The following is a 13771-nucleotide window of genomic DNA, read 5'->3' as shown; positions in this document are numbered from 1 at the left end:
TAGATTTTTTTAAAATAAGCTTTTCCAAATCATAAAGAGATAAGATCTTAGGTAACATGAAGAGACTCCCTTACTTATTCCTAAATCATCTGTATTCCAAGGGCATTTTCTTATTTGGAACAGTTGACCTCACTGATAAAGCGGTCTCACCACTATAATAACAATGTCCAAAATCTAGGCTTTCTGCACTATTATGCAAAAATTACAATAATAAAAGTGAAAATTACATTATAATGGTATATTAAAATGCTAAGACTTTTGCATTATAAGCAAAAGACAGTCTTTAATAATTATTCTTTATTTAGTGAACATTTTCCACGTCTTGGAAAAGGGTCAATGTTTTGAATTCATGGCCTTATATAATCTTCACAAGATTCCCCAGGAGGTATAGATATTTTTATTATTACGCTAGTATTGCAGATGAGGGAAGCAAGGCAGAGTGGTGTTAAATAGCTGGCCCAAGGTCACTCAGGTACCAATGGAGAGGCATCATTAGTCTTTGCATCCCACTAAAGTTCTCCACTAGCTTAAATTGCCTCAAGATCTGTTCCATGTTCTATAAAGTAGTTTCAACAGAAATGGCAATTATTTTAGAAGCAAGGGAAAAATAAAAGATAGGCTTCCTGTCGGGTGCCTGTGACAGGTGTCACATCTAACCATGGTTTTTTAGAGCAGTTAACGCCTTGATAGAACAGATGAATGCCTCTTAATCCTCCTGGAATTATTGTTTTAGATTAAGTCATTGTATACAATCATTCGATTTTCTTCTTATGGTCCAAATCGATTAATAAGATGTCTCTTTTTGCTTTTTCTTCCTTTTCTTCATAGTCAACGAAGGCTTGAACCAACCTACGGATGACTCATGCTTTGACCCCTACACAGTTTCCCATTATGCCGTTGGAGATGAGTGGGAACGAATGTCTGAATCAGGCTTTAAACTGTTGTGCCAGTGCTTAGGCTTTGGAAGTGGTCATTTCAGATGTGATTCATCTAGTGAGTAGTTGCTTTGTCCATCCACTTCCGTGTTCGTCTCCTCAAGTTCCATGCATGCACTCATGTGCCAAGGAAGCATGTTTGGAAGACACAGGTTCTTCCAAACATGAAGCAAACAAGAGAATACTGTTTGACTCGAAGTAATATTTTGCATCATAGAAAAATGATGGGAAATTTTACTTGTTGGACATTGCTTCATTTCAAGGGTTGTATGCCAATACAACTATTAATTAAACATAAGATTATGGTGCTAATTTGATTTTTGAAATTTTCTGTGAAAACAAATTGATAAAGACTTTTGAAACCAGGTCTATTTAAGAGTATTAGAGACACAGAAAAACCTCAAATCTCTTTTAATCTTCAGTGTTGAATGAGATCAGAGGTGAACATTTAGACTCAAAAACACTGTCTCCTTCAACATAAACCAAACATGCACATATCATAGTACCCATGCACACACTTTTGCATCACACACATAGCCCAGGTAGGTTGAATGTTGCTAGAAATATAAAAGAAAAAACAGATAATCTGCTTTTAGATCATTAAAAATCAACTTGAATTGATAAATGTTTGATTTTCAAATTCTAATAGGTTTTAATTTTCAAATTTTTTAAGTTAAAATGTGCCTAGGAAATACCTATTACGCTTTGAGATTTAGGATTAGAATTTATAAACCTTTCATTTATTCTTTGTGTTTAGGAGATGTGATGATTATTGACAATTGGTTCATTTTTATAGGTGTTGACCGTTATGCCTATAAATAAGCCTCCTATAGACATACAGAAATCATATCCTGTGGAATTAAAATATAAGACTTGGTAAAAGAGATTTTCAAAGTATTTTACTTAACTTATATACTTGAAATCATTTAATCCAGACTGAAGTTGTAAAAGCCAGCCAATGTTTTCAATATAGACTTCCATGTTTGACCATCTGAAAATGAAAAACACTAAAAACATCACATGCTGTTTAGGAGCTGGAAATTTTAATATTTGACTTCAAGTAGATGGTTTTTAACTCCTGAAATCGAACTACGTTTAAGTTTGTATGTTTATTACCTGTTTGAGCACTTAGGTGCAATTGTGGGAGTGGGGATGTCAAGTTCATTTATGTAACTCTTTGGCTCAACTTACATAATCTTTGTTTTGATATCACAGTTGTCTAATTATTTTACTTTGTAGCTTAAGGCAGGCTGAATTGTTCATAAAATGGAAAAAGTAGTATATTGTTATATAAGCTTCTGAGGTGTGTTTTGTTGTATAAGCCCTGGAGGTTAAAAAGTCATCCCTTATGTATAGTAGTTAAAGGCATAAAACTGTGACTTTTAGATATTCCACAGAACCAGACTTATTTGATGTGGATAATAACCAGTGATTTAGCATTTTGTTTGCTTTTGTTTTATTTTATCCAGGTTCATTTTTTTACTCTTCCCATGTACATGAAACAGGTGGTGGCGTGTAGAGATCAGCTGATCCTTGTTTTATGGTTAATTGAACTACTTTGTATCCAGGGTTTCTGCAAATCCAAAAGTGATTTTTCATCTAGGATCTATTCCTAACAGTCTACTCCAATCCCACTTTAGTTTTCCACAATTTTAAATCTTAATAGTGAGAATTCAAATGAAAGTCATTTCATTTGACTATTCTGATGACATGATTGTGGCAGAATAAATTGGGTCTTAAAATGCCCTAGAAAATGGTAAATGATAAAAAATAATATTTTAAAATTCAACCAAAGAAATGGCCCATTGGCCAGGCGTGGTGGCTCACACCTGTAATCCCAGCACTTTGGGAGGCTGAGGCGGGTGGATCACCTGAGCTCACGAGTTTGAGACCAGCCTACCCAACATGGTAAAACCCCATCTCTACAAAAAAAAAAAATAAAAAAAAAAAAATAAAAAAAAAGCACTGTGGGGAGTGCCTGTAATCCCACCCAGCTACTCAGGAGGCTGAGGCAGGATAACTGCATGAACCCAGGAGATGGAGGTTACAGTGAGCCGAGATTGCACAACTTCACTCCAGCCTGGGTGACAGAGCAAGACTTTGTCTCAAAAAAAAAAAATAAATAAAAAGTAAATAAATAAATAAAATAAAATAAATGGCCCATTATAGGGGTTTTTATCTTTAACTTGCTATTTTTCCAGATCATGGTTCTGAAGACCCTGTGACACGTCCCAGTTCACCTACTGTCTTGTGAGTTAGAATATACAAATAACTTTTTGGTCCTGATTTTCCCCACCCCTACAGGATGGTGCCATGACAATGGTGTGAACTACAAGATTGGAGAGAAGTGGGACCGTCAGGGAGAAAATGGCCAGATGATGAGCTGCACGTGTCTTGGGAACGGAAAAGGAGAATTCAAGTGTGACCCTCGTACGTCATCACAGATCATTTTTAGTGCCTCATTAAGCATTCTCACTTTCATTATCAGGCTGTAACTCTCATTCACAGAAATGATTGGAGACTTTAGGTCTCCTTGAGGAGTGAACAGTGGGTTTCTTAATCTTTTGATTTGGGAAAGTGGAGACAAGCTTCAAAAATGAGTCATGATTTAATGTTATTACAGGACACTTTAGCACTTGTCCAACCTGAGTATTTTGACCATTATCTGCAGTAAAATGCTACAAAGAAGCTTTATTGGTCTGTAGATTCAACTTTTAAAATATGATTTCCATCTTCCCGTTGGACCCTTTCCAGTGTATTAGGTCTAATTTTTGGAAATGCCACCCTAAGATCTGTATAGCAGTACTGCTCTTATGGATGATTCACATAAATATGTGGTATTTGCGCTGTGATGATACAAATTTAGGACAGAAATAGAACCCACCCCTAGATCAAGTCTGCAGTATTGTTCTCAGCTTATGCGTGCATCTGTCTTGTGTCTATATGCAGATGAGGCAACGTGTTATGATGATGGGAAGACGTACCACGTAGGAGAACAGTGGCAGAAGGAATATCTCGGTGCCATTTGCTCCTGCACATGCTTTGGAGGCCAGCGGGTAAGACCGGATGTGCCAGGCTCCCTACAAGTTAGATAAGATAAAGGGTGGGCTCCTGCAAGGATGTGTCGTACACACAGGAGGGGCAGAGACCCTTCGGAAGTATTAAAATACCACATTTCCTGTTGGCATACAACTGCTGACATAGAGCTCTAGAGTAGCTCTATGTCTACCTTACATGCCATTCATTCTTTCTATTACTCTTAGTAGAAAGAATGAATGGCATGTAGAGTACCAAAAACACAAGTCTTGAGTCATTCTTAATAGCAACACCTGTCATTTATATGATGTTAGAATCATTTTCCTAAGCTCCCTAGCATGTCAGAGATACTATTTACACTGAAAAAAAGTGAAGCAGAGATACTATTCAAATTAATTAGTGGTAAATAGAATGTGCTTCATTTCAGCCGGTTCTCCCCATCCTGGGCAGCCTGAGACCCTCCCCTCCCCTACTATTCTCAGGCTGCTTCTATTTTTCAGCAAAGTGTTAAGTGCAGTGTAGCTCTAGGCCTCCAACTCCATTCTGATGGACAGGTGTCCCCATGGCAACGTTGTTAAATATTTTGAATAATATCTCAGATGTAAGAAAATGCCACTTCTTTTAACCTCTCTCTTGATTCAGAACAGATGCTTGTTATAGGTCTAGCACTGTGCTAAGTAGTATAGGAAAAACAGAGGAAATGAGAAATGGCTTGGCTCTTAATGATATAGTTGAAGATGTTAAATTAGCATACATTTCAAAGTCAAGCTAATTAAGTTCTAAGTGGGTCTGACAAATACAGTTCTGGGTAGGCTGGAATTAGCAAGAAAGAGAAGCATGAACTGGCTGAGGTTTACGATGACTAAGGTTTAGTTGGGAGGGGAGAGAGCAGAGAAGACACACACCCTGGGATAGAAAGGAGCTGGCCCAGGTGGGCTTTGATGAGCCAACCCTCTGCCTGCTGTCTTCTGGTAAGAAATTAGATGGGAAGAAGTGGCTTATGGAGGGCCTTGGCAACCCATTATTTAAGCCAGTACTTCTCAACCATTTCTAAAATATGCCCAGTATGAGAAAAAATCATAAGCCTTTCTCTAATATGATTTCAAATTTCAAAATGAAATTATGTGTAACTCAAATAAAAGCAATGGAATGTGACAGCCCTTTGTTTTCAATGAAGACATGCCCTCCCAGAAACTCCCCAAATCCTGGTGGGTGAGGGGCATGCTTCACACTCAAGGGTGAGACTCATTGGTTAATGCCAAATGCATTAACCAATTACAGGTATCCAAGATGCAAAGAAACATGATGGAAAATAGTCTTTGGGAAAATTACTCTTTAGGAAAATTAATCTGGCAGCAGGGGTGTTCAGGGGCCTGTCTTGGCCCCACCAGGGGCAGCCCATGGAAACTACTATGATCTTGTTTCACCCCCAGTGATTACATGGGGAGGGAGGTGCTCCCAATTCTGATGGAGGAGAATTGGAGATTGGAATTTAGATTGAACTCAGTATCTCTCTCTCTCTGTCTCTCTCTCTCTCCCCCATTAACACTTACAACGACTGTGATTGTATGACCTTAGAACTCAGTCATTCTGGTATGAAACTGTGTGATGGAGAATGAATTTGCTGGGAAGTTGATTTTGGTCTCACTTCAGCATCTTCTCATTATTTATGCACATGAAACCTTTCATGTGTGACACTTATTCTATTCTCAAGTGCTAAATGAAACATTTAAGACAGGAGTGGAAACTGTTCACTTTCTCATATGAAAGCAAGATTCAATGATTCTGTAAGGAGGTAGTCACTGGTATTGTGTTAGGTATTAAGGGGCATATGTGCTTAAACAGAGAAATATGTCTAAAATATTTAAATTCTAATTTAAAAAAGAAAGTGACTGTATTATTTAGGGCTGCATTTTAGTTGTAAGAAAAAAGTCCAACTCAAGCAAAAATGGCCCACACAATGGAACAGTCCCAGGACCCACCGGCTTCAGGGGCTGCTCCAGCAATGGCGCCCGGACTCCCTCTTGCTCCGCGTGCCTTCCCATGCACTGGCTTCGTGCTTCAGCGGGGTCTCTGCTGATGGTGCCATTGATGACTGACCTCCATGAGCTTGCTTTACCCCCTGCCAGCTTAAGAACAGTAGTGAAAGAGAACATGTGTGTCCTCCCATTTCCAGTAAAAACTTCAGGCAGGAGCCTCACTGGCTCGGCTTGGTCCCGTTTCCATCTCCCATGCCATCTCTGGCCAGGTGACAGGCTACCATGTCACTGCCTAGGGAAGTTCAGGAAGAGAGTGGCAAAGTGGTGCATTAGAAAGAACATGGCCAGGTCACCCCACCTCCTGGGCGGCAGGCCCAACTCCACCAGTGGTCCACTGTGTGACTTCCCTGCTCTCTCTAAGCAAGTCACTCCTCTCCTCTGGGTCTCTGTTTCCTTACCTATAAAATGAGAATGTTTCTTCATGTGATCTCAAGTCCCTTTTAAAATCGCTAGGATTCTTTGAAAACCTTTTCTATCATCTAGTGCAGAGAACTTGTTGAGGAAGTTGGGATTGGAATGAGCCTCAGCAGATGGGCAAGGTTTGAATAGGAAGAGAAGAGACATTTCAGGAGAAAGAAACAACAGAGAGAGACAGATGTAGGTATAAGATATGGTAATAAGCCAAAATGTATTCTAAGAGTTATAAATGCATGAAATCATCATCAAAGCTTGCTTAGTGATTAACTGCTTATATTTTGCCAGTGCATACGATGTGACATTTTTCTTAAGCACTAAATTACGATGTCCTCAGGTTATCATAAACCCCATTTGACTTCATGCCTCTACTCTCTCAGGGCTGGCGCTGTGACAACTGCCGCAGACCTGGGGGTGAACCCAGTCCCGAAGGCACTACTGGCCAGTCCTACAACCAGTATTCTCAGAGATACCATCAGAGAACAAACACTGTAAGTGCATTAGCACGACAAGTGTGTTCCCTCATACTAGACAGTCTCTTTCTACAGGTATCTTTCTTCAGAATGAACCAAGTGTTTTAATTAATTAAAAAAAAAACTCATAAATGACTTAAGTGAAACACTGTATTCCATAATATAGTTTAAGTTATAATTTATGTAACTCTTGAACATCTCCTATTGCCCAGTATGCTGCTAGGTTCTTGAAACTAGGAAGAAGTATTATCCTATCTATCTATAAGCAGCTGTCATGAGTCCCCACCTCCCTGCATTTTTTTTTCTGTACACTTTACAGTATTTGCCACTAATTTTTTTTTTCCTTCTTCCTTTTTAACAGAATGTTAATTGCCCAATTGAGTGCTTCATGCCTTTAGATGTACAGGCTGACAGAGAAGATTCCCGAGAGTAAATCTTTCCAATCCAGAGGAACAAGCATGTCTCTCTGCCAAGATCCATCTAAACTGGAGTGATGTTAGCAGACCCATCTTAGAGTTCTTGTTTCTTTCTTAAGCCCTTTGCTCTGGAGGAAGTTCTCCAGCTTCAGCTCAACTCACAGCTTCTCCAAGCATCACCCCGGGAGTTTCCTGAGAGTTTTCTCATAAATGAGGGCTGCACATTGCCTGTTCTGCTTCAAAGTATTCAATACCGCTCAGTATTTTAAATGAAGTGATTCTAACTTGTGATTTGGTTTGGGATCAATAGGAAAGCATACGCAGCCAACCAAGATGCAAATGTTTTGAAATGATATGACCAAAATTTTAAGTAGGAAAGTCACCCAAACACTTCTGCTTTCACTTAAGTGTCTGGCCCGCGATACTGTAGGAACAAGCATGATCTTGTTACTGTGATATTTTAAATATCCACAGTACTCACTTTTTCCAAATGATCCTAGTAATTGCCTAGAAATATCTTTCTCTTACCTGTTATTTATCAATTTTTCCCAGTATTTTTATACGGAAAAAATTGTATTGAAAACACTTAGTATGCAGTTGATAAGAGGAATTTGGTATGATTATGGTGGGTGATTATTTTTTATACTGTATGTGCCAAAGCTTTACTACTGTGGAAAGACAACTGTTTTAATAAAAGATTTACATTCCACAACTTGAAGTTCATCTATTTGATATAAGACACCTTCGGGGGAAATAATTCCTGTGAATGTTCTTTTTCAATTCAGCAAACATTTGAAAATCTATGATGTGCAAGTCTCTCTAATTGCTGATTTCAGTACAAGATTTTCTAAGTCAGTTGCTACAAAAACTGATTCGTTTTTGTCACTTCATCTCTTCACTAATGGAGATAGCTTTACACTTTCTGCTTTAATAGATTTAAGTGGACCCAAATATTTATTAAAATTGCTAGTTTACCGTTCAGAAGTATAATAGAAATAATCTTTAGTTGCTCTTTTCTAACCATTGTAATTCTTCCCTTCCTCCCTCCACCTTTCCTTCCTTTATTGAATAAACCTCTGTTCAAAGAGATTGCCTGCAAGGGAAATAAAAATGACTAAGATATTAAAAGTATTTGAATAGTATAATATGGAGGAGTTTTATCTTAGGGAAACCCCATGGTATGATAACCCCCATCTAACATGTCTTACTTTGGCTCAGCTGACACTTTTGGCATGGCTTGATAAACTCCCAGCTAAACAGTTGTTTGTTTACTCCTGATCTGTAAAGGTCATTTCTTTTTCAATTTAACATTGAGGAAACAAACTTTGGGATTAAATTTGACATTCAGGCCAGGCGCAGTGGCTCACACCTCTAATCCCAGCACTTTGGGAGGCTGAGGCAGGTGGATCACCTGAGGTCAGGAGTTTGAGACCAGCCTGGCCAACATGGCGAAACCCTGTCTCTATTAAAAATACAAATGTTACCAGGCATGGCGGTGGGCGCCTTTGGTCCCAGCTACTCAGAAGGCTGAGGTAGGAGAATGGCTTGAACCCAGAAGGCGGAGGTTGCAGTGAGCTGAGATTGTGCCATTGAACTCCAACATGGGGGACAGAGCAAGACTCCATCTCAAAAAACATAAATAAATAAATAAATAAATGTGACATTCAGAATAGTAAATAGTGGAAATGCAAATAATTATTAGTAAAAAATTAGCAGTTCATAATAAACAAGACATGCAAAGCACTTTTTAAATATACTATTGTACAATGAAAGAAGGTATTTCAATAAATACCTGGCAAAGAATATTAAAACTAAATACAGAAAGATACTTCCTCATGTTCATTTGAAAAAGAAAATACTAACTCCCATTTGAATTGATTTACAGTTTATAAAATGCTTTGACATTTAGCTATCTCATTTAGGGGAGGTTTTAGAGCTTAATTTTACAGGACATGAAGCTCAGATGAGGTTTCCTTAGCGAAATGCAGACCCAGCCCCTGGACTTCTATTTATTACTGATCTTTAAGCTTTATCAGCCCAACAGTCACCAAGAGAGCTGCTCTGTATGTTTTTTAAAAGTCACAGAAAGCACAAAATAAAGGTGATATTAAATGACTATCTCACATATGTCGGTCATCACTGCACCCTGGAGAGAGAACGTCAGTCATCTCGATGCCAATCTACACACTGTGGGAAGGGACAACCCCCTGAGACACATGTGCTGCAAAAAGTAAGCTGATGCTTCCATATTCATAGGTGAGCTGGTAAAGCAGGCCCTTCATCTGAATCTTGCTTAAAGCCTTGATATCTAAAAACATAAGGAAAGAGCAGCTTTAGGTTGAGACTGATGATGCTTCAAACCACTTGCCTAACTACAAACCTAAAAATATTTACGCTAAAATGCAGTGTAAGGGCCGGGAAGGGTGGTTCACACCTGTAATCCCAGTACTTTGAGGCGCCGAGGTGGGAGGGTTGCTTGAGCTCGGGAGTTCAAGGCCAGTCTGGGTAACATAGCGAGACCCCTGTCTCTACAAAAAATAAAACAATTAGCCAGGCATGGCGGCACATGCCTGTGTTCCCCATAACTCGGGAGGCTGAGACAGGTGAATTGTTTGAACCCAGGAGGCGGAGGTTGCAGCGAGTCAAGATGGTGCTATTGCACTCCAGCATGGGCGACAGAGTGAGACTTCGTCTCAAAAATAAAAATTTTAAAAAAATGCAGTTTAGGCAAATACAGTTGGACTGTATTAACTAAATGGATAGCAAGCCCCTTTACTTTTATGCTGAAATGTAAAAAACCTCAAGTTCCCCACTTACGGTCAGGAAAAATGCCACCTTTTCCAAAATGTCTGTTGGATTCTCCAAAGTAATATATTAAATTTATGAAGTAAATGAATAGCAAATTAAACACATTTACAAGGCCTTTTCTTTTAGCATCACAATGCAAGAATGATGAAACTTTCTTTTGTACTGACCATTTCTCAGCAAATAGCATAGTATAGAGTTTTGTCTTGGGGAAACCCCATTGTATGATAACCCCAATCTAACGCGTCTTACTTTGTGTCAGCTGACACTTTTAGCATGGCTTGATAAGCTCCCAGCTAAACAGTTTGTTTACTCCTGATCTCAAACAGGAGAACCAACTATTTCCAAAGATCTTTTGCCATTTTTATTGATTCAGGTTATTGCTTCCCCCAAGAATTGTTTTAAGCGGGGAAGATTGAAAAGGCATTACTAAAAGAAAAATCTATATTTAGGCAAGAAATCAACAATGCAAGAAAAATTAGGTAAAACTAGTAAATATTAATCAGACTTTAAAAAGAAATATCATCGTTTTAAAGTTTTACATTGCCTTGCTACACTTGATTTGTAATAAAATGTTACATTTTATATTGTTTTCAGCTCTAATAATCTAAGTGAATTATGCAAATAAGTCTGTATAATAACATCACTATACACCTGTAGGGCACCCTTTCTATGGAGGTGAATAAAGAAATGATCAGGGGGAAATTACAAGTACAGGAAACGACTTTTCTGTTTTATTATATTTCCATTGAAACTTCTATTCCATTTCTAGTGGTATGAAACTCATTAAAGTGATTAAGAAACATCACATCAGCACATTTAAGTGCTCAAACTGCTTCCTATTTAGTAAGTTCCCATTATTGTGATAGGGAATGTGGCAGGTTACAATTAAAAAATCCCACTTTCAAGGGAGACAATTCAACTCTTAAGAAAAAAAAAAAAAGACCGCTGTTGGGACTTCCCATGTTTGGAAACATTTAAAGATTACCATTAAGGCTGATAAAGCAGAAGAAACACAAAGATGACCTTGCAGAAACTAAGAAAGTTTTTTCAAAATACTTGAAATGCACGTTGTTTTCATTATCACATTGTCTCACTCCATATCCTCATTAAAATAAAAGATCCAATTTGAATTGCAAACAGAAACCTATATAAATTACAAATGAAGAAAAGATGTAATAAAAGAGCAAGAGAAACAGGGCTTCAGCCAAAAGTCCCAAATGGGAAATTCCTTTTTTAACATTCCTCAGTAGAGTCAGGTATGAGATATTAAAGCATGTTTTACATTTCCTTGAATTCCTTTTTCCTTACTCTTTAGAGACATACAGGTTTTAACAATCTCAGGAGCCAAATTTATCTCTAAAACAGCTCGTGTGGAGCCCCCAAAGGACTGAAACTAACATTGGTTGAAGCTGTACGAGGCAGCCAGCCCAGAATGATGGACTGGGGCTGGCATCAAGTGCTCTGAAGCTACCCAGCAGAGCAGGCTCCCTTAGGCAAGATACATCAAAGGCCAAGGAGTCTCCCACTGAGCCCTTTGCAACTTGGTACTTTGTAAATGGCCATTTCATTCTAGAATGAAGCACTGCCTTTGCCAGGAGACTGCTGGACAAGACTTTACAACGAAACCTGCCCATCTCTGTAATTCAGCTTCAGATGTAAGATGCTGAGCCAAGTGCTGGAAAGCTATTTTTGACTCAAAAATGTACGGCGATGGTGGAGCAACTGGAACCCTCATTCATCGCTGGTGGAAATGTAAAACGGTGCGGCTGCTGTGGGAAACAGCCTGGCAGCTCTTCAAAACGTTAAACAGTCACCATACGACTTCACAGTTCCATTCCTAGATATATACTCGAGAGAACAGAAAACATATGTTCACACAAAAACTTGCACACAGATGTTCATAGCAGCATCATTCATAGTAGCCAAACACGGAAACAACCCAATGTCCATCGACTAATGAATGGATCAACAAAATGTGGTATATCCATATAATGAAATATCTGACCATAAAAGGAATGTACATGCTGCAACATAAACCTTTAAAATATTATACTAAGTTGAAGCCAGACACAAAAGAGCACATATTATGTGATCCAATTTAGGCAAAATGTCCAGAATGGGCAAATCCATAGAAACAAAAGGTAGATTTATGGTTGCCAGGGGCTGGGGCGAAGGAGAAATGGACAGTGATGGCTAAGAGTTAACTTCTGGAGTGATGAAAATTTTATGGAACTAGATGATGGTGATTGTTGCACAATTTTGTGAATATACTGAAAATCGCTGAACAATACACTTTAAAATGGTTAACATGGTGAATTTTACGTTACATAAATTTTATCTTAAAAAATGCCACTTCAGTTAAAGAAAATCTAATTTTTGCTCCTTCATGAGGAAGAGATGTGGGGTAAGAGTAGATGAAGGCTGAAGGAACTCAGAAACTTTGTGGCTAACCAATTTGGAACCTGAAACAAAATTATCCATAAATAGACATCATTTTTCATAGTAATTTCCATAGGTTATCTTCCACTAGTTCCTATGCTTCCATATACACAAAAGCATTATGAAAAGAATAATCAGCATCTTTTTGAAACAGTATTTATCATGACTCAGGTGGTATTTTAAGTGCCCGCAATATTTTGTCTCATTTGCTCTTCAGAGCAACTCTAAGACGTCAGTATTGTTCTCATCTCATTCTACAAATTGAAAGTGAGGGAAAGGCAATGTGAATCACTAAACATCACACAGCTTGTAAGTAGCAGAACTGGGACTCGAACCTGATAGACTAGCACCAGAATATGTGCTTTCAGCCAGAAGCTATTCAGCCTTTTGGAGGAGTGAATCCATCCCCATTTTACAGAAGAATCAAACTCCAAGAGGGTTAAGCTATGTGCCCAAGATTGCCCACCTACTGACTGGCAAAACAAGGTACTGATTATCCTAAGAGGCACAAAGACAATTTCCTCACGGGAAAGATGGAGCCATAATCAAGCACAGGAATGTGGGGGCCTTCTAGCAAAATCTCCTTCTTGACCTGGTTGGTGGTGACACAGGTGTTTGCATAAAAATTATACTTTAAATGGTAAAAGTTTCATGCACTTTTCTACATGCCTACTTCATTACAATTTCTTTTAAAGATAAATTTGTGCCTGGCACAGTGTTTGGCAAAAATAAGGTATAAAAATGTCCAAGAATGGAAAGCACTGCGAGCTTAAAGACCTGCAGGGTTCTGTGCTCTGAGGAAGGGACATAGGCTGGGCTTTAGAAAGGTGGCCTGGAGAGAAGCAGGTGTCAAAGGGCAAGGCAACGGGAGGAAGAATGGAGGATCCCTTTCATGGACTGTTTTCTCCCTGTGCCCAGGGGATCCCCCAATAGAAATACACTCAGTATTGGTCAGGGCGTTGTTACATTATGGATCTTCTGTCCTTCTGCTGGAAACAACAGACATAAGATCATTATGCATTTCACTTAAACACCAGTGAAACTCCACTCTTGACGTTTCGAATGATTGAATTATACTAGACATATATATGTTAATGGGGTTCCAGTGCCAGACCCTCCCAAAGTGCTCAACTTCCTTGGTTACTGGCTACCTCCACCAAGATTAACTTGAGTACATATAAAGGAAAACACCACCTCACAGAGCAAAATAT

General features: G+C 38.7%; 1 protein-coding gene across 39 annotated transcripts in view; it reads left to right on the top strand.

Annotated features, from left to right (window-relative positions):
* Positions 1–8025, top strand: part of FN1 (fibronectin 1) — a 75739-nt gene extending 67714 nt beyond the window's left edge. For 20 of the 39 annotated variants that reach the window (XM_063695428.1, XM_063695426.1, XM_063695422.1 and 17 more), the window contains 4 exons: positions 829–993; positions 3240–3365; positions 3885–3991; positions 6805–8025. In XM_063695428.1, the coding sequence (XP_063551498.1) occupies positions 829–993; positions 3240–3365; positions 3885–3991; positions 6805–7005 (599 nt within the window). In that variant the 3' untranslated portion in view covers positions 7006–8025. The remainder of the gene's footprint in view (positions 1–828; positions 994–3239; positions 3366–3884; positions 3992–6804) is intronic. The other 19 variants (XM_004033171.5, XM_063695427.1, XM_063695425.1 and 16 more) reach the window with 1 other exon arrangement.
* The last annotated feature ends 5746 nt before the right edge of the window (positions 8026–13771 follow it).

The sequence above is a fragment of the Gorilla gorilla genome, chromosome 11 (assembly GCF_029281585.2).
Source record: "Gorilla gorilla gorilla isolate KB3781 chromosome 11, NHGRI_mGorGor1-v2.1_pri, whole genome shotgun sequence".
Classification (NCBI taxonomy): domain Eukaryota; kingdom Metazoa; phylum Chordata; class Mammalia; order Primates; family Hominidae; genus Gorilla; species Gorilla gorilla.
This window is presented reverse-complemented; position numbering and strand designations above follow the sequence as displayed.